The sequence below is a fragment of the Brachyhypopomus gauderio genome, chromosome 3 (genome assembly GCF_052324685.1).
Source record: "Brachyhypopomus gauderio isolate BG-103 chromosome 3, BGAUD_0.2, whole genome shotgun sequence".
Classification (NCBI taxonomy): Eukaryota; Metazoa; Chordata; class Actinopteri; order Gymnotiformes; family Hypopomidae; genus Brachyhypopomus; species Brachyhypopomus gauderio.
The window spans coordinates 13,518,152-13,545,803 of NC_135213.1; the positions used below are offsets into that span (position 1 = coordinate 13,518,152).

At 40.5% G+C, this 27,652-nt stretch overlaps 1 protein-coding gene across 8 annotated transcripts; it reads left to right on the forward strand.

Annotated features, from left to right (window-relative positions):
• LOC143510359 (uncharacterized) lies at positions 1-26,892 on the forward strand. 8 transcript variants are annotated; one of them, XR_013129954.1, is made up of 22 exons: positions 1-738; positions 2,492-2,628; positions 12,430-12,592; positions 12,878-13,070; positions 13,263-13,364; positions 14,033-14,134; positions 14,803-14,904; positions 15,573-15,674; positions 16,343-16,444; positions 17,113-17,214; positions 17,883-17,984; positions 18,653-18,754; positions 19,423-19,524; positions 20,193-20,294; positions 20,963-21,064; positions 21,459-21,557; positions 21,847-21,918; positions 23,670-25,619; positions 25,848-25,916; positions 26,117-26,155; positions 26,310-26,384; positions 26,582-26,644. XR_013129954.1 is itself a non-coding variant. In XM_076999624.1 (22 exons), exons 2-22 carry the CDS (start codon positions 2,526-2,528, stop codon positions 26,803-26,805), a joined length of 4,197 nt encoding a protein of 1,398 aa, XP_076855739.1. In that variant the 5' UTR covers positions 1-738; positions 2,492-2,525; the 3' UTR covers positions 26,806-26,892. The 8 variants fall into 8 exon arrangements, 4 of the variants coding, with proteins under 4 accessions (XP_076855739.1, XP_076855742.1, XP_076855741.1 ...); XR_013129955.1 differs by having other exon boundaries at positions 26,120-26,155; XM_076999624.1 differs by having other exon boundaries at positions 23,670-25,707; positions 26,582-26,892.
• The last annotated feature ends 760 nt before the right edge of the window (positions 26,893-27,652 follow it).

Consider the following 27,652-nt stretch of genomic DNA (forward strand, 5'->3'; position numbering starts at 1 on the left):
CAAAAAACCTGGTCCCCACAAGGGGGACCCATTAAAATGTATAGAGGAGGTTGTGGGTAGACGCTTCCTGCTCGATTTAGCTTAGGCCCATGAGGACGGTTTGGACCTAATTTGTGTGTGTGACGCTGTTCTCCACAGTGGCCTCTATAGTCTGAAGTTGGTATTGCAGGGGGCGGGGTAACCCCCGCCCGACTAACACACTTTGCATGTTTAATTTATGCATATCCGACCTACGGCAAACACCCTAACCTTGATCACAGTTGTGAAGGTAAAATATAGTAAATTTTGATCCAATAAATATAAATTAAATTAGATTCCAGTGTATTTTACATGATCAAGTCTACTTTAGATCAAGTCTAATTATTACTTAAAGTAATAATCTGAATAAAATTGTTAACTTGATCGTTTTCATGATCTAACAAGCTGAGCATTCAGCAAGTCAATATAAGTACTTATTTTGTGCTGACATATGGCATAATAATTCCTAACATGTGAGTTACAGTCAAAGTTATGAGGTTTGTCTGAGAAAATTGCAGTTTTAATAGTGTATTTAAGTACACGAAAAAGCCGACTTGTGAAATCTTAAAATGGTGGATGTAGTTTTTTGAAGTTGCTCTCACGGACCGAAAAGACTAATACAGGAAGTAGAAGAAGACTACAACTCCCATCATCGCCATTAGTTTCTCATGGATCGTATGTAAGCCTAATTGCTATTTTCCTCGACTGTCTTCATGACAGGTAAGCACATATTTTACTAGTTAAACTGGTTTGATTTCATTCATGTATTAAAACAAATATGCGCAACATTTCTTCGTCAAGCAGTGTATGCTTTTAAATATATGTAGTAAAATAATAATTAAAAGTAGATGTCTATTCCAACTAAACGCAGCTAACCAATTAAGTATTCCCTAGCCAGTGCAGAAAACCACGTTTTAACAGGTCAAACTCAAAACTTTATTTTGTAAAAGTCCAGTATTGCGAGTATGTGCTCAACTATAAAACATCGTTTTTAAATGTTCGACATGCACAGCTCTAGGTCTGAAAGCTTTGCTAAACGTTAGCTCAGGTTAGTACTTCCCCATTGTATGTGCAGTAACTTAGCTAGATGGGGGTGATCTGCTGAGTGCGGCCGGGTGAGCGCGGTGGTTTCTACAGATTCGCTGCTCAGAGAACACTTTCTGCAGCGGCGTATTTTGTATTTAAACTGCTGTGATTTCATTCATGTGTTTAAAAACGTTTGGTTATCCTTAAACCAGTTACGAAAGGGTTGCTATGCAATACGTATTGGACCATAGTTATTATTAAAAACAAATCGTTTCACCTCGTTTATAAGACGAGACAACGCTGTAATATTGCAGCGGTAGCGAAGGCGAACCTAGCTAGATGGGGGAGGGGAGCGCTTACAGAGCTAGGGTTACAGAGTTACTCCTCAGAAAACTTTCTGCAGCGGAGTATTTTGTATTTAAGCTGCTGTGATTTCATTCATGTGTTTAAGAGTTTTGTTATCTTTAAACCAGTTATGAAAGGGTTGCTATGCAATACATATTGGTGCATAGTCGTTTAAAGCGGATTCTGTGCTTCACCTCGTTTATAAGACGAGACAACGCTGTAATATTGCAGCGGTAGCGAAGGCAAACCTAGCTAGTTGGGGGAGGGGAGGATCTGTGCAGTGGGGGAGGGGAGCGCTTACAGAGCTAGGGTTAAGGCCCATTCACACCCTACGGTAATTACGGATACGGACCCTTTCGTCCGGTTCCGGAGGTCGTTTCATCCGTCAGTGGGTCCGTTGCCAGAGCGCTTACGAATCCGTAGTAACGGAGCAATATAAACCGCAAATCAGGGGGCAGTAGAGAGTCAGAAGCATCGAACGTACACCAATTCGGGAAAATCAATGAAGAAGAGTACTGGACTTTAAAAAATGACGCTCGAGTTAGAAGAGAAACTTTGCGAGTTGGTTAGAGGCTACATTCTGCTACGGTGCCAGGTCATCGCGATAAACAGCGATGCAAAAACAGCTGGGAGGAGATTGCTGGTGCGCTGGTGCCGGAAATTTGACTATACTGCCCTCTAGAGGATGTATTTAAAAAAATCATAACAACGTTGGAAACGGAAAGAGGTATAGTGGCCCCCTACGGAGGCTACGTTTGGTACGGACGGACGAAATTCGTCCGTGTCCGGAGGTATAAAGCAGGCTTTAGGGTTACAGAGTTACTCCTCAGAGAACTTTCTGCTGCGGATCAGACAAACGAAACCATAGTGACGTTGGAAATGTTAGGCAGCCTACCTGGTCCGTTTGTTTTTCCATCAACCAATACATTGTGTGAATGTACTGCCTTTCCTTTTCATCTCATTATGTACAAAGCACCCTTGAATGTGATAATATTAATATGCTCCTCCATATTATATATTCATATAGTGGAACTGCCTGTGTTTATATTTTTGTGCTTTTTGTTTAAAACTTTTATGAACTTTATTATTATTTTTTATTTAGATTTCATCTCAATACATTACAATAAGAGGTAAAAATGCCACGAAGAATTAGCCCACTTCAAGATGCCATAAACCATGTGGTTACAATGACTGATAAGACATCAAAGATGGATGTGAAGTACATTAATCCACAGAAAGGTACGTTTAACCCATTTAATTTTTCCCAGACATGAAAATATCCAAATCTTGTGTATTTAGTAACCATGACAAATAATTAGTCATTATTTTTTCATGTTTCATGGATAAGTAGGAGTAAAAGTGGTGCGGGAGGTGTAGTGATGGATGGTGGAAAGGGTTTGTGAGGTTGAGTGATGGATTGTTGGAGTGGGTGCGGTGAGGTGGAGTGATAGATGGTAGAGGGGTGGGAGAGGTGCAGTGATGGATGGTGGAGGGTGTTTGGGAGGTAGAGTGATGGATGGTGGAGGGGGTTGGGAGGTAGAGTGACGGATGGTGGAGGGTGTAGCCACCCAGCCAGAAAAGACGGTAAAGCCAACTGATGGTTTATGAAGATTTTAATGCCGTGGTTTCACAAACACACCGTAAGAGCTATAAAAAACGAAATGAATATTATTCATGTGAGACAAACAAACAAAAACCAGTTTCTGTAGATTAATTAAAGGCACAGAAAAAGAAAATGTTAGGTTGACTGACACTACTGCCGTGACAGAAAACCCAGTTTCAACATACGGTAGCCTCGTTAGCATCGCAGTTAGCGAACATTACAACTTGTATAGATGAGTTTAAGGATACATATAAAACAATACATACTTTATAACGGTAGACACGAACTTCAAAACACAAATTTAATCAATCAAATACCTTGTTCCCGTTCCAGCTAGGGGCTAAATTTTAAAATCCATGCGTCCATTTCACCACTCACAGATTTCCGTTATTTTGTCGTGTTCGCATTAGCGCAGATTAACTGAAAGTGATTCACGCGCTCCCTTTAAGTCAAATCAAAACATTCTTTTAAGCGGTGACAAAATAAAAGTACCGTAAACCATCAAAAAGAAAACTGCATAAATTAAACTAGTGTGGACTTGAGGTATTATAAAACTGAATAACTGAGTTATTTAAATGATTGTTACACTCCCACCAATCATTAATGATTTCTAACAGAACTTGAAGATTATGGAAAGCGTGAATGATTCCAGTGTGATCCTAACCTATGTATGTGTGACAATGTAAGTTAAAGCAGTAGGAAGGTAAATCACTAGATTACAAATGGGTTTGCAGAAATAAGAGCTTGAGGAGCGGAGGATCAGAGTTCAACCTGCTTCTTGCAACAGGACTAGCTTCTGAACTGGGCGCTCCAAGACTGACAACTTACTTAGGCGTTCACCCTTCTTACCAAGCTGCTTGTCACCCAAGTGCACTTTGACTCTTCTAACGAACCCGTCCTTATCACGAGTGGTCTCGGAAACTCTACCTAGTCGCCACTCACACCTAGGTAGATCATCATCCTTTATCAGTACGATGTCACCAGTTTGCATGTTCCTTTTTGGTGAATGCCAGCGCTGCCTTGTTGCAATGGTAGTAAGGTACTCTTTGCGCCATCGGCTCCAAAATTGCTCAGCTAAGTACTGAACATGCCGCCATCTCTTCTTTCCGTATATGTCCTCTCTGACAAATTCACCAGGTGGAGGTAAAGCTCTGTCAGATTTCTGGGTAAGGAGATGGTTGGGGGTTAGGGGTTCAAGGCTGTTAGGATCTGAGAGATTGTCCACTGTAAGTGGGCGACTGTTCACAATAGCCATTGCTTCATACAAAAAGGCCCGTAAAGATGCATCGTTCAGTCTGTCAGAAGACAGCGCCATTGTTGACCGAAGGATACTTCTCACTGTCCTAATCTGCCTCTCCCAGACACCACCAGCATGGCTGGCACAGGGTGCGTTCATGATAAAGTCACATTGCTTCTCTGCAAGGAATGTAGCTATGCGTTCTGAATCCACCTCTTTGAGAGCTTCAGTGAACTCATGCTTTGCTCCCACAAAGTTACTCCCTTGATCTGACTTTATTTGTCGCACCGCACCGCGGATGCCAATGAAGCATCGAAGACTATTGATGAAGGCGTCTGTTGACATATCGTCGAGCATCTCGATGTGGATTGCCCTTGAGTAAAAACAGGTGAAGAGCAGACCATATCGCTTGTGCACCTTTCGTCCTTGTTTTGTAGCAAATGGGCCGAAACAGTCCATCCCACTGTAAGTAAAGGGAGCGGAGCGTTCTATGCGTTCTGGAGGCAAGTCAGCCATCTTTTGCTCTTCTACAGGTTTTCTTAGTTTTTTGCAGGTTATGCAGTGATGAATATAAGCTGCTACTGCACGACTAATTCCTGGAATCCAGTAGCCGTTTGCTCTTATTTGGTTAAGGGTGAAACCTTTACCTTGATGCTCAACCTTCTCATGATTATGAGCAATGATCAATCTCGTAATATGATGGTCTTTGGGGAGAATTGTGGGATGTTTAAAGGAGTTGGCAAGAGATGAATTGCCCAATCTTCCTCCCACCTTAAGAATCCCATCCTTGTCAATGAATGCATTTAAACGGAGCAACCTGTTGTGGGATGGTAGGGGATTACCTCTGCTCAGGATGCTCAGCTCCTCTTGAAATATTTCCCCCTGTAGATTCCTGATAATCAGGTATTCCGCGTTATCTCTTTCCTCCATCGTAGTAAGGCTCTTTGATTTGTTCCTGTTGATGTATCTGAGAATCCGTGCTACAGCTCTAACGGCTCGGGACCAAGAAGAAAACCTGGAAAGACGACTAATTATGTTTTCTTGCTCTAATGTTTGGGTTCTCAGAGATCGAGCTCTTCTCACCTCAGGATCTCCTAACTCCAGCTCTGGAGTCACATCTGCTGGCAGCTGAAATTTCTCTTTCCACAAGAACTTTGGACCCGTGAACCACGTAGATGTCATAAGTTCCTTGGGGGTAAGGCCCCTGGAGGCATGATCAGCAGGGTTCTCATTAGAGGCGACATATCTCCACTGTCGAGGATTTGAGCCCAGATGTATCCTTTGGACTCTGTTTGCAACAAATGTGTGAAAACGCCTTGCCTCGTTTTTAATATACCCCAAAACCACCTTGGAGTCAGTCCAGAAGAACTCCTCTGCCTCAAGGGATGCCAATTCCTCTTTGAGCATGTTGCTCATTTTCACCGAAACAACTGCAGCAGTTAATTCCAGCCTTGGGATAGTTGTGACTTTCGTAGGAGCTACTCTGGATTTCCCAATGACAAGGGCACAATGCACATCCCCCCTTTCATTGCAAAACCTCAAATAGGAACACTGCCCATAACCCTTTGTGCTTGCATCAGAGAAGTGATGCAGTTCAGTCTTAGTGACCTTACCAAACCCGTGTGGTGCATAACTACGAGATATGGTGACCTGGTCCAGATTGGCCAAATCATATCTCCAGTCCTCCCATCTAGATTGAAGCTCATCCCCCAAGTCATCATCCCAGCCAGTGCCACGCCTGCATGCCTCCTGAAGTATACTTTTCCCATTAAGGACAAATGGGGCTACTAATCCCAAGGGATCGTACAGCGACGCAACCGTGGATAAAACTCCACGGCGAGTTGCAGGCTGTCCTTTAAGACTGATGCTGAATTTGAAAGAGTCAGATTGTGGGTCCCACTGGATCCCCAATGTTCTCTCTAATGGCAAGTCATCAAAGGCTAGATCAAGGTTCCCAACATCCGCTGACCGCTCTGATGGCGGTATGCTATCTAAGACCGCTCTATTATTGGACACAAACTTGTGCAGTCGAAGACCACCACTGGCACAAAGCTTTTGAGCTTCTCTAGCGAGTTGAATGGCATCATCAATGCTACCCACACTTGCGACCCCATCATCTACATAAAAGTCCCTTGTGACAAACTGAGCGCCAAGAGGATAAAGGTCCTTGTTCTCTTTAGCCAGATATTTCAGCCCATAGTTGGCACAGCCCGGGGAAGACGCTGCACCAAACAGATGTACCCTCATACGGAATTCCTTGGGCACTGTGTTGAAATCGCCATTGCTCCACCAAAGAAAGCGCAGAAAGTTTCTGTCAGCTTCATGTACGTGGAACTGGTGAAACATCCTTTCCACATCGCACATTAATGCGATAGGGTGTTGACGAAACCTAATGAGAACACCAATTAAATTGTTCAGCAAATCAGGTCCAGAGAGAAGGTGGTCGTTCAAGCTAGTTCCTTTGTAACTCGCTGAACAGTCAAACACTACTCGAAGTTTGTCAGGTTTTTTCGTGTGGTAGATGCCATGGTGTGGGATGTACCATTTTTCACCTTCAACACCAGTGTCTTGGACTTCCTCTGCATCTCCCTTACAAATGACCTCCTCCATAAACTTGACATAGTGTTCCTTATACTTCTTGTCCTTTGCCAGTTTCCTCTTTAGATGGTTAAGTCGCAGTACTGCCAGATTCTTATTGTCTGGTAGACTGGGTCTCCTTTTGAAGGGAAGAGGCATTTCATAGTGACCCTCACTATTTTTCCGTATACTCTCCCCTAACTGGCTCAGGAACAAGACATCATCTTGAGACACTGTCTTACTGTCTTTCGTTCCATCCTGGAAGTCAGATTCTAAAGCACGGATTACCTCTGTAGGAGTTACAAGAGGTAGCTCTTTGACAGAGGTGCGATGACACAAGTTGGTGAGAGGAAGAGAGTCAAGCGTGGGTGAAGAACGCCCTACAACACTCCAACCCAAGTCTGTTCGAATGGCAAATGGTTCATCATCCCCTCCCAAAATAACCTGTTTTGGTGCCAATGCTCTAGGACAGTTGTAGCCTATCAGCAACCCTACTTCACAGTCCTTGAGTGGTTGGATTTCACCAGCTATTTCTGAAAGATGGGCCCATTTACTGACTGTCTCACAGGTAGGAATATGCATGTAATTCAAGGGTATGCAATCCTTTGTATAGGTAGGTGGAAGTTCAATGTATTCGGCAGAGCTATAGCCTCTTACACGAAGTCCCAATACCCTTTCACTTGGGAGAATCATGCCCTTTCCACTCATGGTAGTCAACTTAAGTTTCACTGGGTATTTCTCAGCTTGTAGTATGTCACTTACACCATGATCAACAAAGGTGGTGTCACTTTGAGTATCTAAAAGTGCATATACTAGCCTTTCCCTACATGGATTACTCTTTGCTGACACCCATACTGGTACAACCATGGATGTGTTCAGAGTGCTCTCTCCTGCTATGCTGAGTGACATTGAAGTTGCAGTTTCTGTTGCATTGACCCGAGAAGAGTCAGAAGAAGGCGCGGAAGTTTCCTTCTTCTGATAACTGTCGTCATGGAGACATGTGGGGTGTTTCCTTTTACAGGTGTCGCAGGTGTGACGACGATGACACTCCTTTGCATTATGACCAGCCTTCAAACAACCATAACACAGCTTCCTTTCCTTCACATAGTTCCGCCGTTCTTCCAATGACATGGCTGTGAACTTAGGACAACCATGAAGCCTGTGTCTATGATCTTGACATAGTACACAAGGGGGCTTCTCACCGTTTCTAGAAGACCGTTGACTCTCAGTGTCTGTAATAACTTGACTGCTGAGGACATGAGCTTTGGTCTTTTTATGCTCTCTAGGATTGCATTTATCAGAGGAGGAATCTAAGGAATGGAGTGCATGAAAGGAGGTGATTGGGTTGCATGCGACTTCTGCTTCCATGGCTATGAAAGCCGCGAATTCCTCAAACGTAGGGAACTCTTGCCTTTCAGTTAAGGCTTGAGTAACTTGTCTGTTCCAGCGTGAGGCTGCCCAGTCAGGAAGTTTTTGAACAATCTTTTGATTCTCTTCACAGTCGTTTAGTATTTCAAGACCCTTGACATAGGGGATAGCTTCCTTGCAAGAACTCAGGAAGTCAGACAGTTCTCTAAGCCCTAAAGCATCCTTTGACTGAATTTTTGTCCAATTGGCAAGTCTTGTTCGAAAGGCTCTTTGGATTGCAAATGGCTGTCCATATCGCTGGTTCAGCTTGGACCACGCATCCTGAAAGGCTTCCCTGTCATTCCTATAGAAGGTGCCCTCTAACACTTTGCGAGCGGGGCCACCAACATATTTCTTTAAATAAAACAGCTTTTCACCAGGAGAGATGCATCTTCTGTCAATGAGGAACTGAAAGCAGGATTTCCATTCAAGAAACTGAATTGGATCTCCGACAAACACAAATGGTTCGGGAACAGGAAGTCTACTTAATGCCATATTATCTTGAAAGGCCTGGGCCAGGAGGGATACCTCCGCAAGGGGAGACATTGCGTCATTGGATTGACAGACAGCTGCCGGATTTGTTGCACTTGTTTCCCTTTTAACCTTGTTCCTATGGTCGGAGTCAATATGTGTGATTGCTTCTCGAGCTGCCTCCTCATTATAAGCTTCCAACCTAGCTCTTGCTGCCTTTAGCTCTCTCTCTGCCTGTAATCGCTCCAATTCATGACGCTGAACCTCTAGAGCTCTTTGTTGCTGTTCTATTATCTCCCTGTGCTTCCTTTCTTCTAGCAGCATTTCATACTCTGCCTCCTTTGCTGCCAGATCTGCTGCAGCATCTGCCCGTTTCGCTACCACCGAAGAGGCAATGGAATGGAGGCCCGATTTAGAGCTCCTCTGTGAAATTACTGAGCCATAGATTGAATGTGCATAGACATGGTCAAGCAGCTCCTGGAGACGACCCTTTTCATGTTCTGCATTAAACTCGCCATCAACTCCAGCAATTCTCTCGTATGCAATTTTGACAATGTCCTTTGTGACAGCTTCACAAGCATCTACTCGTCGCCTTAACTCAGCTGTAGGTGTGATAATGTCGCGAATTTCAAAAAACATTTTCATTATGTCATCCTTACCCTTCTCCAATGTGTCGATGAGAAGTCCTAACTGACTCTCTGGAATATCTGACATTAGCTGTTCTCTTGCCTTGCGTGCTTGGATTTTCCACTGGTCATACCGGGAGAGCAGCCTCTTTTCTCTTTTCTCAGCTTCCTCCCTTTGAAAGGCACGCATTTTTTCAGTAGGACATCGTGCTCGAACGGAGTGACGTTGTGATGGCAGTTCCACATCTGCTTCATGAGGTTTCTCTTGAGAATCATTTTTGCTTAAACTTTCTCCTTGAAGGTAATGTTCCTCAGATGTCTCTGGAGCCTTAGGAAACATGACCATCTGATCTTGGGCTACATGTTGAAGACTGTCAACCTGCTCCTCAAGCTCTCCTACATCTGAATTACCTAACATTGAATTGGTTATTTGCTTGCAGTTAAAGTGAAATGGAGGCAATAAGATTTAACACAAAAAATAGAGAAGGCAGCACTACCTACAACACTCAACGTAAATAACAAAACCTTATACACCAATGTTGTATATGGAAAATGCACCAATGGAAAATGCAGTGCTGTAATACTATGCTTGATGAACTAATTCAGTATTAAATTACTCTTAAACACTTAGACTTCCATGGAAACAAACTGCAATAATGTCTTTAAATGCAAACATCCATTAATACTTTCAGATGTATGTTACTTGAATTTCACTTAATCAAGAGATGTGAGTGTGAAATATTCACCATGCATCATTCATTTAGTTTGCCTTGAAGAGTTCTTCCCTTTGCCCATTTTACTCACAGTATTGGGTCTTTAACTGATTTGCAATATCGTGTCCGTAACTGACCGTTACACCGAGTCCTTTAGGCTGCTGTTCCATATGGTGTAGGAGAGACCGTTAAAACCGTTAAGAATGTATTGCTGCACGGCGATGAGCCCACTGTAACAAACAGCGGGAGGCGAAGCAACACAGTTCAATGAAGATCCCTCCGCGACACCGTTGCAGTAGATCGCAGCCGTCAGGGTCGATGTGGGTGAAGCTCTTACTGTAGCCACCCAGCCAGAAAAGACGGTAAAGCCAACTGATGGTTTATGAAGATTTTAATGCCGTGGTTTCACAAACACACCGTAAGAGCTATAAAAAACGAAATGAATATTATTCATGTGAGACAAACAAACAAAAACCAGTTTCTGTAGATTAATTAAAGGCACAGAAAAAGAAAATGTTAGGTTGACTGACACTACTGCCGTGACAGAAAACCCAGTTTCAACATACGGTAGCCTCGTTAGCATCGCAGTTAGCGAACATTACAACTTGTATAGATGAGTTTAAGGATACATATAAAACAATACATACTTTATAACGGTAGACACGAACTTCAAAACACAAATTTAATCAATCAAATACCTTGTTCCCGTTCCAGCTAGGGGCTAAATTTTAAAATCCATGCGTCCATTTCACCACTCACAGATTTCCGTTATTTTGTCGTGTTCGCATTAGCGCAGATTAACTGAAAGTGATTCACGCGCTCCCTTTAAGTCAAATCAAAACATTCTTTTAAGCGGTGACAAAATAAAAGTACCGTAAACCATCAAAAAGAAAACTGCATAAATTAAACTAGTGTGGACTTGAGGTATTATAAAACTGAATAACTGAGTTATTTAAATGATTGTTACAGAGGGTGTTTGGGAGGTAGTGTAATGAATCAAATCAAATATATTTGTATAGCGCTTTTCACAACACATGTTGTCACAATGCAGCTTTACAGGATTTACAAGTTTTAACAATCATGGTCGTATAATGAATGGTGGAGGGTGTTTGGGAGGTAGTGTAATGAATGGTGGAGGGTGTTTGGGAGGTAGTGTAATGAATGGTGGAGGGTGTTTGGGAGGTAGTGTAATGAATGGTGGAGGGTGTTTGGGAGGTAGAGTGATGGATGGTGGAGGGTGTTTGGGAGGTAGTGTAATGAATGGTGGAGGGTGTTTGGGAGGTAGTGTAATGAATGGTGGAGGGTGTTTGGGAGGTAGTGTAATGAATGGTGGAGGGTGTTTGGGAGGTAGTGTAATGAATGGTGGAGGGTGTTTGGGAGGTAGAGTGATGGATGGTGGAGGGTGTTTGGGAGGTAGTGTAATGAATGGTGGAGGGTGTTTGGGAGGTAGTGTAATGAATGGTGGAGGGTGTTTGGGAGGTAGAGTGATGGATGGTGGAGGGTGTTTGGGAGGTAGTGTAATGAATGGTGGAGGGTGTTTGGGAGGTAGTGTAATGAATGGTGGAGGGTGTTTGGGAGGTAGAGTGATGGATGGTGGAGGGTGTTTGGGAGGTAGAGTAATGGATGGTGGAGGGTGTTTGGGAGGTAGTGTAATGAATGGTGGAGGGTGTTTGGGAGGTAGTGTAATGAATGGTGGAGGGTGTTTGGGAGGTAGAGTGATGGATGGTGGAGGGTGTTTGGGAGGTAGAGTGATGGATGGTGGAGGGTGTTTGGGAGGTAGAGTGATGGATGGTGGAGGGTGTTTGGGAGGTAGTGTAATGAATGGTGGAGGGTGTTTGGGAGGTAGAGTGATGGATGGTGGAGGGTGTTTGGGAGGTAGAGTGATGGATGGTGGAGGGTGTTTGGGAGGTAGTGTAATGAATGGTGGAGGGTGTTTGGGAGGTAGTGTAATGAATGGTGGAGGGTGTTTGGGAGGTAGAGTGATGGATGGTGGAGGGTGTTTGGGAGGTAGAGTGATGGATGGTGGAGGGTGTTTGGGAGGTAGTGTAATGAATGGTGGAGGGTGTTTGGGAGGTAGTGTAATGAATGGTGGAGGGTGTTTGGGAGGTAGTGTAATGAGTGGTGGAGGGTGTTTGGGAGGTAGTGTAATGAATGGGGGAGGGTGTTTGGGGGGTAGTGTAATGAATGGGGGAGGGTGTTTGGGGGGTAGTGTAATGAATGGTGGAGGGTGTTTGGGAGGTAGAATGATGGATGGTGGAGGGGGTTGGGAGGTAGAGTGATGGATGGTGGAGGTGTGTGGTGAGTGGGTAGGTCATCACTTTAGTATTTAAAACCATAGTGTTTAACGAAGAGTGCTTTAATCAGTTTAGTGGTGAAACAACTTAACACAACTTAATATTTTTGCAGGACGTGGTGTCTTCTCCTTAGCTCCGTTTTCCAAGGGTGATTTTGTGGTTGAGTACAGGGGTGATCTGATTGATTTTAGTGAAGCTCGGCGAAGAAGAAAACTCTACCACAGTTCATGCACTGTGTTCATGTTTGACTTCAAATGGAAGGGGAAAATGTGGTGGTAAGCATCTTGTTTTGTCAGTCATTTAAAGTCTGTTAACATTGTATATGTGAAAGGATGTCTTGAAGGAATGAAATAGAAGTGGGTTGTCTGAATCTTGACATTGAAATAGCACATGCCATCTTGTGTGGTCAGTAATTGCTTAATGGTGTTTTTAGTACATGGCTTTTCTTAAAGAAACCTTCAGATAACAACATAGCTGTGGTCTTGACTCACTGTGCATATCACACAGGTACACACAAAGGCTTCAATTATCTTTTTCCTGTTTGTATCTCTTTTGCAAAGTATTGATGCTGCAAAAGAAGACGGGTCATTTGGGAGGTTGGTTAATGATGACCACAAGCACCCAAATTGCAGAATGAAGATGACTGAAGTGGAAGGAAGGCCTCATCTCTGCCTTTATGCCATAGAGGATATAAAAGAAGGAGATGAAATAGCGTATGATTATGGAGGCAAAGACTGGCCATGGCGAAAGAAGGTTTGAGTACTACAAGTCTAGGCCTGGAATTCATTTTTTGTTTCTAGATATTGTAATCATTGTTAGTTGATTCAATTTCTGATTTACCTCATTTATATCCTAAAGTGTTGATATATATAAACAGCATCTTTGAATTATACAGCATCTCTTGTGATTTGCTCACACTTGTCCAATTCTACTATATATTTACAGATGACTGATAAGGACACACATTTTGAGAGCAATGCTCAAGAGAACAGGCAACAGTTGGAGTCGGGCTCCACTCTGGCTACTTGTTCCTCAGCACATGAACCGGTAGGTTTCTCGCAGTCATGCACAGATGTTTCTTAGGGTGCAGTACATCTTTTGGTTACATGAAGGGCTACTTTTCAGTCTGAATATTTTCAACTCTGAGGTTTGTGCCTTTACACTATATGGTATGAGAAACTCAAAGTGGAAAAGTATACCTTGATTGAGCTTTGATGTTCTAAAACATTACATTTTGTCTGTTTTGCATTTTGTATTTGATAACCTCACGGAGTCCCCACATTGTAGGTTTTGGTCAAATTAGTGTGAATGAAATAAATACTGATTGGATGCTCTCAGTTCAGTGTCCCCACAAGTCACATGGTCGCTAAAAGTGTTAAGCGTCCTCACAAAGAACGTTTAGTGTTTGATGTGTTTAAGCCCTCTTGATTGTTTTGCAATTAATGTTTACTACAGTGTTTATATATCGGAATGATTGTTAGGGAACTGTAAGGCCAGTCTGTTTTTAATGGTGAAATCATTTACTTTGAGAACTACAAGTCTAGGCCTGGAATTCATTTTTTGTTTCTAGATATTGTAATCATTGTTAGTTGATTCAATTTCTGATTTACCTCATTTATATCCTAAAGTGTTGATATATATAAACAGCATCTTTGAATTATACAGCATCTCTTGTGATTTGCTCACACTTGTCCAATTCTACTATATATTTACAGATGACTGATAAGGACACACATTTTGAGAGCAATGCTCAAGAGAACAGGCAACAGTTGGAGTCGGGCTCCACTCTGGCTACTTGTTCCTCAGCACATGAACCGGTAGGTTTCTCGCAGTCATGCACAGATGTTTCTTAGGGTGCAGTACATCTTTTGGTTACATGAAGGGCTACTTTTCAGTCTGAATATTTTCAACTCTGAGGTTTGTGCCTTTACACTATATGGTATGAGAAACTCAAAGTGGAAAAGTATACCTTGATTGAGCTTTGATGTTCTAAAACATTACATTTTGTCTGTTTTGCATTTTGTATTTGATAACCTCACGGAGTCCCCACATTGTAGGTTTTGGTCAAATTAGTGTGAATGAAATAAATACTGATTGGATGCTCTCAGTTCAGTGTCCCCACAAGTCACATGGTCGCTAAAAGTGTTAAGCGTCCTCACAAAGAACGTTTAGTGTTTGATGTGTTTAAGCCCTCTTGATTGTTTTGCAATTAATGTTTACTACAGTGTTTATATATCGGAATGATTGTTAGGGAACTGTAAGGCCAGTCTGTTTTTAATGGTGAAATCATTTACTTTGAGAACTACAAGTCTAGGCCTGGAATTCATTTTTTGTTTCTAGATATTGTAATCATTGTTAGTTGATTCAATTTCTGATTTACCTCATTTATATCCTAAAGTGTTGATATATATAAACAGCATCTTTGAATTATACAGCATCTCTTGTGATTTGCTCACACTTGTCCAATTCTACTATATATTTACAGATGACTGATAAGGACACACATTTTGAGAGCAATGCTCAAGAGAACAGGCAACAGTTGGAGTCGGGCTCCACTCTGGCTACTTGTTCCTCAGCACATGAACCGGTAGGTTTCTCGCAGTCATGCACAGATGTTTCTTAGGGTGCAGTACATCTTTTGGTTACTTGAAGGGCTACTTTTCAGTCTGAATATTGTCAACTCTGAGGTTTGTGCCTTTACACTATATGGCATGAGAAACTCAAAGTGGAAAAGTATACTTTGATTGAGCTTTGATGTTCTAAAACATTACATTTTGTCTGTTTTGCTTTTTGTATTTGATAACCTCACGGAGTCCCCACATTGTAGGTTTTGGTCAAATTAGTGTGAATGAAATAAATATTGATTGGATGCTCTCAGTTCAGTGTCCCCACAAGTCACATGGTCGCTAAAAGTGTTAAGCGTCCTCACAAAGAATGTTTAGTGTTTGATGTGTTTAAGCCCTCTTGATTGTTTTGCAATTAATGTTTACTACAGTGTTTATATATCGGAATGATTGTTAGGGAACTGTAAGGCCAGTCTGTTTTTAATGGTGAAATCATTTACTTTGAGAACTACAAGTCTAGGCCTGGAATTCATTTTTTGTTTCTAGATATTGTAATCATTGTTAGTTGATTCAATTTCTGATTTACCTCATTTATATCCTAAAGTGATGATATATATAAACAGCATCTTTGAATTATACAGCATCTCTTGTGATTTGCTCACACTTGCCCAATTCTACTATATATTTACAGATGACTGATAAGGACACACATTTTGAGAGCAATGCTCAAGAGAACAGGCAACAGTTGGAGTCGGGCTCCACTCTGGCTACTTGTTCCTCAGCACATGAACCGGTAGGTTTCTCGCAGTCATGCACAGATGTTTCTTAGGGTGCAGTACATCTTTTGGTTACTTGAAGGGCTACTTTTCAGTCTGAATATTGTCAACTCTGAGGTTTGTGCCTTTACACTATATGGCATGAGAAACTCAAAGTGGAAAAGTATACTTTGATTGAGCTTTGATGTTCTAAAACATTACATTTTGTCTGTTTTGCTTTTTGTATTTGATAACCTCACGGAGTCCCCACATTGTAGGTTTTGGTCAAATTAGTGTGAATGAAATAAATATTGATTGGATGCTCTCAGTTCAGTGTCCCCACAAGTCACATGGTCGCTAAAAGTGTTAAGCGTCCTCACAAAGAACGTTTAGTGTTTGATGTGTTTAAGCCCTCTTGATTGTTTTGCAATTAATGTTTACTACAGTGTTTATATATCGGAATGATTGTTAGGGAACTGTAAGGCCAGTCTGTTTTTAATGGTGAAATCATTTACTTTGAGAACTACAAGTCTAGGCCTGGAATTCATTTTTTGTTTCTAGATATTGTAATCATTGTTAGTTGATTCAATTTCTGATTTACCTCATTTATATCCTAAAGTGATGATATATATAAACAGCATCTTTGAATTATACAGCATCTCTTGTGATTTGCTCACACTTGCCCAATTCTACTATATATTTACAGATGACTGATAAGGACACACATTTTGAGAGCAATGCTCAAGAGAACAGGCAACAGTTGGAGTCGGGCTCCACTCTGGCTACTTGTTCCTCAGCACATGAACCGGTAGGTTTCTCGCAGTCATGCACAGATGTTTCTTAGGGTGCAGTACATCTTTTGGTTACATGAAGGGCTACTTTTCAGTCTGAATATTTTCAACTCTGAGGTTTGTGCCTTTACACTATATGGTATGAGAAACTCAAAGTGGAAAAGTATACCTTGATTGAGCTTTGATGTTCTAAAACATTACATTTTGTCTGTTTTGCATTTTGTATTTGATAACCTCACGGAGTCCCCACATTGTAGGTTTTGGTCAAATTAGTGTGAATGAAATAAATACTGATTGGATGCTCTCAGTTCAGTGTCCCCACAAGTCACATGGTCGCTAAAAGTGTTAAGCGTCCTCACAAAGAACGTTTAGTGTTTGATGTGTTTAAGCCCTCTTGATTGTTTTGCAATTAATGTTTACTACAGTGTTTATATATCGGAATGATTGTTAGGGAACTGTAAGGCCAGTCTGTTTTTAATGGTGAAATCATTTACTTTGAGAACTACAAGTCTAGGCCTGGAATTCATTTTTTGTTTCTAGATATTGTAATCATTGTTAGTTGATTCAATTTCTGATTTACCTCATTTATATCCTAAAGTGATGATATATATAAACAGCATCTTTGAATTATACAGCATCTCTTGTGATTTGCTCACACTTGCCCAATTCTACTATATATTTACAGATGACTGATAAGGACACACATTTTGAGAGCAATGCTCAAGAGAACAGGCAACAGTTGGAGTCGGGCTCCACTCTGGCTACTTGTTCCTCAGCACATGAACCGGTAGGTTTCTCGCAGTCATGCACAGATGTTTCTTAGGGTGCAGTACATCTTTTGGTTACATGAAGGGCTACTTTTCAGTCTGAATATTTTCAACTCTGAGGTTTGTGCCTTTACACTATATGGTATGAGAAACTCAAAGTGGAAAAGTATACCTTGATTGAGCTTTGATGTTCTAAAACATTACATTTTGTCTGTTTTGCATTTTGTATTTGATAACCTCACGGAGTCCCCACATTGTAGGTTTTGGTCAAATTAGTGTGAATGAAATAAATACTGATTGGATGCTCTCAGTTCAGTGTCCCCACAAGTCACATGGTCGCTAAAAGTGTTAAGCGTCCTCACAAAGAACGTTTAGTGTTTGATGTGTTTAAGCCCTCTTGATTGTTTTGCAATTAATGTTTACTACAGTGTTTATATATCGGAATGATTGTTAGGGAACTGTAAGGCCAGTCTGTTTTTAATGGTGAAATCATTTACTTTGAGAACTACAAGTCTAGGCCTGGAATTCATTTTTTGTTTCTAGATATTGTAATCATTGTTAGTTGATTCAATTTCTGATTTACCTCATTTATATCCTAAAGTGTTGATATATATAAACAGCATCTTTGAATTATACAGCATCTCTTGTGATTTGCTCACACTTGTCCAATTCTACTATATATTTACAGATGACTGATAAGGACACACATTTTGAGAGCAATGCTCAAGAGAACAGGCAACAGTTGGAGTCGGGCTCCACTCTGGCTACTTGTTCCTCAGCACATGAACCGGTAGGTTTCTCGCAGTCATGCACAGATGTTTCTTAGGGTGCAGTACATCTTTTGGTTACTTGAAGGGCTACTTTTCAGTCTGAATATTGTCAACTCTGAGGTTTGTGCCTTTACACTATATGGCATGAGAAACTCAAAGTGGAAAAGTATACTTTGATTGAGCTTTGATGTTCTAAAACATTACATTTTGTCTGTTTTGCTTTTTGTATTTGATAACCTCACGGAGTCCCCACATTGTAGGTTTTGGTCAAATTAGTGTGAATGAAATAAATATTGATTGGATGCTCTCAGTTCAGTGTCCCCACAAGTCACATGGTCGCTAAAAGTGTTAAGCGTCCTCACAAAGAACGTTTAGTGTTTGATGTGTTTAAGCCCTCTTGATTGTTTTGCAATTAATGTTTACTACAGTGTTTATATATCGGAATGATTGTTAGGGAACTGTAAGGCCAGTCTGTTTTTAATGGTGAAATCATTTACTTTGAGAACTACAAGTCTAGGCCTGGAATTCATTTTTTGTTTCTAGATATTGTAATCATTGTTAGTTGATTCAATTTCTGATTTACCTCATTTATATCCTAAAGTGATGATATATATAAACAGCATCTTTGAATTATACAGCATCTCTTGTGATTTGCTCACACTTGCCCAATTCTACTATATATTTACAGATGACTGATAAGGACACACATTTTGAGAGCAATGCTCAAGAGAACAGGCAACAGTTGGAGTCGGGCTCCACTCTGGCTACTTGTTCCTCAGCACATGAACCGGTAGGTTTCTCGCAGTCATGCACAGATGTTTCTTAGGGTGCAGTACATCTTTTGGTTACATGAAGGGCTACTTTTCAGTCTGAATATTTTCAACTCTGAGGTTTGTGCCTTTACACTATATGGTATGAGAAACTCAAAGTGGAAAAGTATACCTTGATTGAGCTTTGATGTTCTAAAACATTACATTTTGTCTGTTTTGCATTTTGTATTTGATAACCTCACGGAGTCCCCACATTGTAGGTTTTGGTCAAATTAGTGTGAATGAAATAAATATTGATTGGATGCTCTCAGTTCAGTGTCCCCACAAGTCACATGGTCGCTAAAAGTGTTAAGCGTCCTCACAAAGAACGTTTAGTGTTTGATGTGTTTAAGCCCTCTTGATTGTTTTGCAATTAATGTTTACTACAGTGTTTATATATCGGAATGATTGTTAGGGAACTGTAAGGCCAGTCTGTTTTTAATGGTGAAATCATTTACTTTGAGAACTACAAGTCTAGGCCTGGAATTCATTTTTTGTTTCTAGATATTGTAATCATTGTTAGTTGATTCAATTTCTGATTTACCTCATTTATATCCTAAAGTGATGATATATATAAACAGCATCTTTGAATTATACAGCATCTCTTGTGATTTGCTCACACTTGCCCAATTCTACTATATATTTACAGATGACTGATAAGGACACACATTTTGAGAGCAATGCTCAAGAGAACAGGCAACAGTTGGAGTCGGGCTCCACTCTGGCTACTTGTTCCTCAGCACATGAACCGGTAGGTTTCTCGCAGTCATGCACAGATGTTTCTTAGGGTGCAGTACATCTTTTGGTTACATGAAGGGCTACTTTTCAGTCTGAATATTTTCAACTCTGAGGTTTGTGCCTTTACACTATATGGTATGAGAAACTCAAAGTGGAAAAGTATACCTTGATTGAGCTTTGATGTTCTAAAACATTACATTTTGTCTGTTTTGCATTTTGTATTTGATAACCTCACGGAGTCCCCACATTGTAGGTTTTGGTCAAATTAGTGTGAATGAAATAAATACTGATTGGATGCTCTCAGTTCAGTGTCCCCACAAGTCACATGGTCGCTAAAAGTGTTAAGCGTCCTCACAAAGAACGTTTAGTGTTTGATGTGTTTAAGCCCTCTTGATTGTTTTGCAATTAATGTTTACTACAGTGTTTATATATCGGAATGATTGTTAGGGAACTGTAAGGCCAGTCTGTTTTTAATGGTGAAATCATTTACTTTGAGAACTACAAGTCTAGGCCTGGAATTCATTTTTTGTTTCTAGATATTGTAATCATTGTTAGTTGATTCAATTTCTGATTTACCTCATTTATATCCTAAAGTGTTGATATATATAAACAGCATCTTTGAATTATACAGCATCTCTTGTGATTTGCTCACACTTGTCCAATTCTACTATATATTTACAGATGACTGATAAGGACACACATTTTGAGAGCAATGCTCAAGAGAACAGGCAACAGTTGGAGTCGGGCTCCACTCTGGCTACTTGTTCCTCAGCACATGAACCGGTAGGTTTCTCGCAGTCATGCACAGATGTTTCTTAGGGTGCAGTACATCTTTTGGTTACATGAAGGGCTACTTTTCAGTCTGAATATTGTCAACTCTGAGGTTTGTGCCTTTACACTATATGGTATGAGAAACTCAAAGTGGAAAAGTATACCTTGATTGAGCTTTGATGTTCTAAAACATTACATTTTGTCTGTTTTGCATTTTGTATTTGATAACCTCACGGAGTCCCCACATTGTAGGTTTTGGTCAAATTAGTGTGAATGAAATAAATACTGATTGGATGCTCTCAGTTCGGTGTCCCCACAAGTCACATGGTCGCTAAAAGTGTTAAGCGTCCTCACAAAGAACGTTTAGTGTTTGATGTGTTTAAGCCCTCTTGATTGTTTTGCAATTAATGTTTACTACAGTGTTTATATATCGGAATGATTGTTGGGGAACTGTAAGGCCAGTCTGTTTTTAATGGTGAAATCATTTACTTTGAGAACTACAAGTCTAGGCCTGGAATTCATTTTTTGTTTCTAGATATTGTAATCATTGTTGGTTGATTCAATTTCTGATTTACCTCATTTATATCCTAAAGTGTTGATATATATAAACAGCATCTTTGAATTATACAGCATCTCTTGTGATTTGCTCACACTTGTCCAATTCTACTATATATTTACAGATGACTGATAAGGACACACATTTTGAGAGCAATGCTCAAGAGAACAGGCAACAGTTGGAGTCGGGCTCCACTCTGGCTACTTGTTCCTCAGCACACAAACCGGTAGGTTTCTCGCAGTCATACTCAGTTTTTGATGGTGAAATCATTTTAAATTGTGAAATTTATCTTAGCTAGGAAACAAAAAGGCATATCAGCCAGTTTAGCTACTTTGGGCTTGTACTTTATTGGTTGCACTCAGTGAAGATCTAAATCACTAATCACCATAATTTGTGGAACAGTTACTCATCATATGAAATTAAACTATTATCTCAGGCCTAGATTGACCCCTTTCAAAAGTTGGATTTTCCTCTTTCTTGTCAAAAAATTAACAGGGTCTTACAAAGTTTTTGTTGAAGAGCAATGAATATAACGAGAGACTTCTTGAAACACTGATACATACTTGACCACTATCAATGTGCACTAACATTATGAAATCAGCTGCATTTGAATTTTATAGATGATATATTACAATCCTAAGATGACTGCCCGGATCAGCCCTGTATCTCGTCAGTTAGAGCCTATGAAGGATCATGCCATTGACATCACTTCAGGCCAGGTACGTTTGTTTTTTAAACCTTTTTGAAATTGTAATCTGGACATGGGTGCAGCTTTACTTGTCCTATTGAATGACAATAAGAATTTCTAATCCTCACAGCATACTACTTTAAGAATTAAATTTCCTGCAGATTTCATTTGAGAACACTTTGAAATGTTAAATTGTGCTGTGGCTACTCGTATCAATGCAACCTATATTGTGGAAAGATTTATGGACTTTATGGAATTATTGTTTACACTCTCTCAAATATTTTTGTGCATCAGTGATGTTTTTTGTTCATTTGTTGAAGAATTCATCATCAGAAGACATTGTTGAAGAGGGTGTTTGTGTACCAAGATTAAAAAGGACTAGAAGTGTTATAGTAAGTGTGCGTCATTTTTTTTTTAGAAGCGGATTAATTCAGCTTCACTGGCATGTTCATTCATATCTTTTTTGTGTTTTTTTCTGAAATCTCATACTTTTATTTATCAAATGAATTGCAAAATGAATAGAAATATAGTCCAGACATTGACAAGGTAGAAATAATGTTTTTTTTTTTTTTTTTTTGAAATAATTTTCTACTTTAAACTTTGCTTTCGTCAAAGAATGCTCCCTTAGCAGCAATTACAGCATTGCAGACCTTTGGCATTCTAGCTGTTAATTTGCTGAGGTAATCTGGAGAAATTTCACCCCATGCTTCCAGAAGCCGCTCCCACAAGTTTGATTGGGTTGATGGGCACTTTTTTCGTACCATACGGTCAAGCTGCTCCCACAACAACTCAATGGGGTTGAGATCTGGTGACTGCGCTGGCCTCTCCATTACCGATAAAACATCAGCTGCCTGCTTCTTCATTGTCCTGTTGCAGGATGAAATTGGCTCCAATCAAGCGCTGTCCACAGGGTATGGCATGGTGGCATGGTGTTGCAAAATGGAGTGATAGCCTTCCTTATTCAAAATCCCTTTTACCTTGTACAAATCTCCCACTTTACCAGCACCAAAGCAACCCCAGACCATCACATTACCTCCACCATGTTTGACAGATCTTTTCAGATCCAGCATCTTTTCAGTTGTTCTGCGTCTCACAAATGTTCGTCTGTGTGATCCAAACACCTCAAACTTTGATTTGTCTGTCCATAACACTTTTTTCCAATCTTCCTCTGTCCAATGTCTGTGTTCTTTTGCCCGTATTAATCTTTTTCTTTTATTAGCCAGTCTCAGATATGGCTTTTTCTTTGCCACTCTGCCCTGAAGGCCAGCATCCCGGAGTCACCTCTTCACTTTAGACGTTGACACTGGCGTTTTGCGGGTACTATTTAATGAAGCTGCCAGTTGAGGACCTGTGAGGCGTCGATTTCTCAAACTTGAGACTCTAATGTACTTGTCTTCTTGCTCAGTTGTGCAGCGGGGCCTTCCACTTCTCCTTCTACTCTGGTTAGAGCCTGTTTGTGCTCTCCTCTGAAGGGAGTAATACACACCATTGTAGGAAATCATACAAGAATAACAAGAATAGACTGTTGAGTTTCAATTGAAAGTTGTCTTTTTCTGGCCATTTTGTGAGTTTAATCGAACCAACAATTGTAATGCTCCAGATTCTCAACTAGCTTAAAGGAAGGTCAGTTTTATAGCTTCTCTAATCAGCAAAACTGTTTTGAGCTGTGCTAACCTACTTGCACAAGGGTTTTCAAGGGTTTTCTAAATATCCAAAAGCCTTCTTACACAGCAAACACAATGTACCATTAGAACACTGGAGTGATGGTTGTTGGAAATGGGTCTCCATACATCTATGTAGATATTGCATTAAAAACCAGACGTTTACAGCTAGAATAGTCATTTACCACATTAATAATGTATAGAGTGTGTATTTGATGCATTTATTGTTAGCTAAATTGAAAAAAAATTGCTTTTCTTTCAAAAATAAGAACATTTCTAAGTGACCTCAAACTTTTGAACGGTAGTGTACATGCCATGACATTTACTTTAAAATGGTGGAAAATGTGAAGCTGCATTTTTTTATGGAAATTCTTAAATATTCCAAAAATCATGTAGGAGATAAATGCTTGTTATATGAACAGATTTTATTCTTTGAAGCTTACTGTCTTCAAAATTGAATAAATTATCTTGTAATTTTTTAGATGAGGGAGTTCAATCCTGAAGAGTCAGATGAGCTGTTTGATTCTACTGCAGACAGTGAAGAGGAGTACATTCCTAACTCTAGAGAGGAAAGCAATGAGAGTAGTTCAGAGAGTAGCATGTCCCTTAAACCTCTGAAACATAGCCGTCCATGTTCCACATCTGAAGCTCTCCACTCTAAATCTAGTCTTGATAGCACACCTTTAGGTGTCATGGGTGTTGAAGAGGGAGACAGTCATGAAGTCATGGATATAGGTGAGAGGCCCGGCAAACGTCAAGTGATGGAGAGTGATGGAGGCTCCAGCAGCTCTGAGCTTATGCAACAAGAAGAGACAGTAGTAGTTAATGCAGTCAAAAGACAGTGTGATGGTCGTAGAGTATATGACAAGAAACATTACTGTCTGTTTTGTTTGAAACCTTTTAGTAAAATAGCAAGACATTTGCAGTATGTCCATTCCAACGAAAGAGAAGTGGCTGTAGCATGCAGTTTTCCAAAGGCTTCCAAACAGAGAAAAATGCATTTGGATGATTTACGTCGCAGAGGGAACTATGTCCATAATGCTGCTGTAATTAAAACCGGCAATGGTGAACTGGTTCCATGTAAACGACCACCAAAGAAAGCACAAGGCACTGACTTCATGCATTGTGCATATTGCCAAGGGTTATTCACCAGGATTGTTCTTTGGAGACACGTGAAGGTCTGCAAGCTACGCCCTGAAGACTGTAATGCAAAACCTGGGAAAAACCGAGTCCAGTCTCTCTGTGCATTCACACAGCCTGTACCTTCACACATAAGCAAAGCACTATGGAAGACTTTAAGTGTCATGAATGCAGATGAAATCACAGCTACTGTCAAAAATGATAGCTGCATCATTCAGCTAGGAGAACATTTGCTGAACAAAGGTGGATCAACTGCCAAGACTAAGGCATGCATACGACAGAAGTTGCGAGAATTAGGAAAACTACTGATAGCTGGCAAAAAGGTTGCATCCCTGAAGACAATAGAAGATTTCATAGACCCACAAAACTACATGAAAATGGTTTTAGCTGTCCGACACACTTGTGGATATAATAGCGAAACTAACACATACAAAACTCCTTCTCTAGCAAAGAAACTTGGAATAAGCCTAATGAAGCTAAGCAAACTTGTGAAAGCTAAAGCTTTGATTGAAAAAGACCACTGCTTAGCACAGAAACTCAGTAGCTTTCAAGAAATACATACAGAACGGTGGTGTGAATTGATTTCTGCAACAGCGGCACGAAATCTTGAGGAGTCAAAGTGGAATGCCCCCACAGTTTTGCCTTTTACAGAAGATGTGCAAAAACTTCATGCATTTCTCAATAAAATGCAAGATGAATCCATCAAGCAATTATCATCAGAGCCCACAGCAAAATATTGGTCTGACCTTGCACAGGTCATGTTGACTCAGATCATTCTTTTTAACCGCCGTAGAGAGGGAGAAGTATCAAGTATGCCCCTATCCACTTTCTTATCCAGGGACACCAGTGATCCACATGGTGATATAGATTGGGCCCTTTCTGAAGTTGAGAAAAAACTCTGCAGACATTTCTCCAGAATTGTAACTAGAGGGAAAAGAGGACGTCCAGTCCCTATTCTTTTAACGCCTAAAATGTTGAGTGCATTAGAACTGCTGGTTAAGAACAGAGACACATGTGGAGTGTTGAAAGACAACGTGTACCTGTTTGCTCGGCCATCAGCAATGTCCCATTACAGAGGCTCAGACTGTATCCGCAGCTTTGCAAAGTCTTGTAATGCAAGCAGTCCTGGTGCACTGACATCCACAAAACTACGGAAGCATGCTGCCACTCTTTCTACAGTTCTAAACTTGAAGGACACAGACATGGATCAGTTAGCAAACTTCCTGGGGCATGACATCAGAATTCATAGGGAATACTATCGCCTTCCTGAGAAGACCCTCCAACTTGCAAAAGTCAGTAAAATTCTGATGGCATTAGAACAAGGGAGACTTGGGGACTTCAAGGGCAAGAATTTGGATGAGATCAATATTGACCCAAATGGTATATAACAATGTACCTCTGTCTCTCTTATTATCCAATCATTCATTAATTCAGTCATGCAACAGTACAGATGTTTTAATGTTGCAACCTATGAGCCTTATTTACTTATTTATCAATACATTGTTTTTCAATCTCCACAGAGGAGATTGAGGTCATTGATGATGAAGGAAAAAGTGAGGAAGAGGTTGGAAATGTTGAAGAACTTGAAGGTATGCAATTTCAGATTTTCATGATTTTGCAGTAATTGGAATGGGATTTCAAATGGGATTTGTAGGGGTTTCACATATATTACAAATAGTACATAAAATTGACTTAAGTTATTAATGAGGCTCATTAAATCTGTCTCATTAATTAACTTGTATTTCATCAAAACAAAATCAGAATCACAATCTTTAATTCTTAACTAAAGCAGCTCCAGGACCAGACCTAAACACCCCATCTTGCACAGGTAATTGCTATGAAACTATAAGATTTTAGTATTATTTTGTAGACAAACATGGATATGATACATATTGTTGAAACATTTTTAGATGTAATTGTAATGTTGAAAATATAATAGTTGAAATATAATATTGAAAACTGTTAATGTTGAAAACTTTCAGCAAAAGCAACACACGAAGGGTCACGTGAAACACCGGTTCCACTGTTTGACACTGCAGTTGTGTCCCAGGCACACAGTAAGAATTCCCTTCAGATACTTTCAGTTAAAGTGATGTTTTGTTTCTCAATGTGTTTGCCACACATCGTTGTAATGCCCAGTCAAACTTGCGTTTTATGAGAGTTTTACAACATTATTGAAATAGTTTAACTAACTCCTTATTTACCTCATCATACTCCATTTGCTTTTATATCAATATTTATTTCTCACATTTAGGTAAAACATCAACCCAGAAAAAAAGAAAAGCTTGGGAAGTCGAGGAGATCCAGGCTGTGGAAAGACATCTCAAACACTTTATTATTTCATGTCGTGTCCCAGGGAAGGCAGTCTGTGAGAGATGCATAAGTGCTGAGCCTTTAGCACTTAAAAACAGAGACTGGCAAAGTGTCAAATTCTTTGTTCACAATCGCATTGTGGCTTACAAAAGAGGCAAAAATTAGAACGTTAAATGTTTTTTTCTAAATTAACAGATGTAAACATCAATGGTCGTACTTTTTGGGGTTTTTTTTTCTACATTCTACATGGTGTGTAGGTGGTGTGTGGGTGGTGTGTAGGTGGTGTGTGGGTGGTGTGTATGTGGTGTATGGGTGGTGTGTATGTGGTGTATGGGTGGTGTGTGGGTGGTGTGTAGGTGGTGTGTAGGTGGTGTGTAGGTGGTGTGTAGGTGGTGTGTAGGTGGTGTATGGGTGGTGTGTGGGTGGTGTATGGGTGGTGTGTATGTGGTGTGTGGTTGGTGTGTATGTGGTGTGTGGTTGGTGTGTAGTTGGTGTGTGGGTGGTGTATGGGTGGTGTGTAGGTGGCCTCAGTGTATTATTTTTAGGGCATTGGAAAAGCCATAAGGCATGTCATAATTTGTGCAGTAAAACCAAAAGCTGCTATTTTTTCACACTACTTTAGTTATACTGTACAGCTCTGCTGTTGACTCCTGTCACACTTTTGTTTTATATATTATTTTTTGTAACTGGCCTTGACAGAAATAAAAAAGGGAGTCATTCACAGATGTAAACATCAACGGTCGTACTTTTTGGGTTTTTTTTTTCTACATTCTACATGGTGTGTGGGTGGTGTATGGGTGGTGTGTGGGTGGTGTATGGGTAGTGTGTAGGTGGTGTATGGGTGGTGTGTAGGTGGTGTGTGGTTGGTGTGTAGGTGGTGTATGGGTGGTGTGTAGGTGGTGTATGGGTGGTGTGTGGGTGGTGTATGGGTGGTGTGTAGGTGGCCTCAGTGTATTATTTTTAGGTCATTGGAAAAGCCATAAGGCATGTCATAATTTGTGCAGTAAAATCA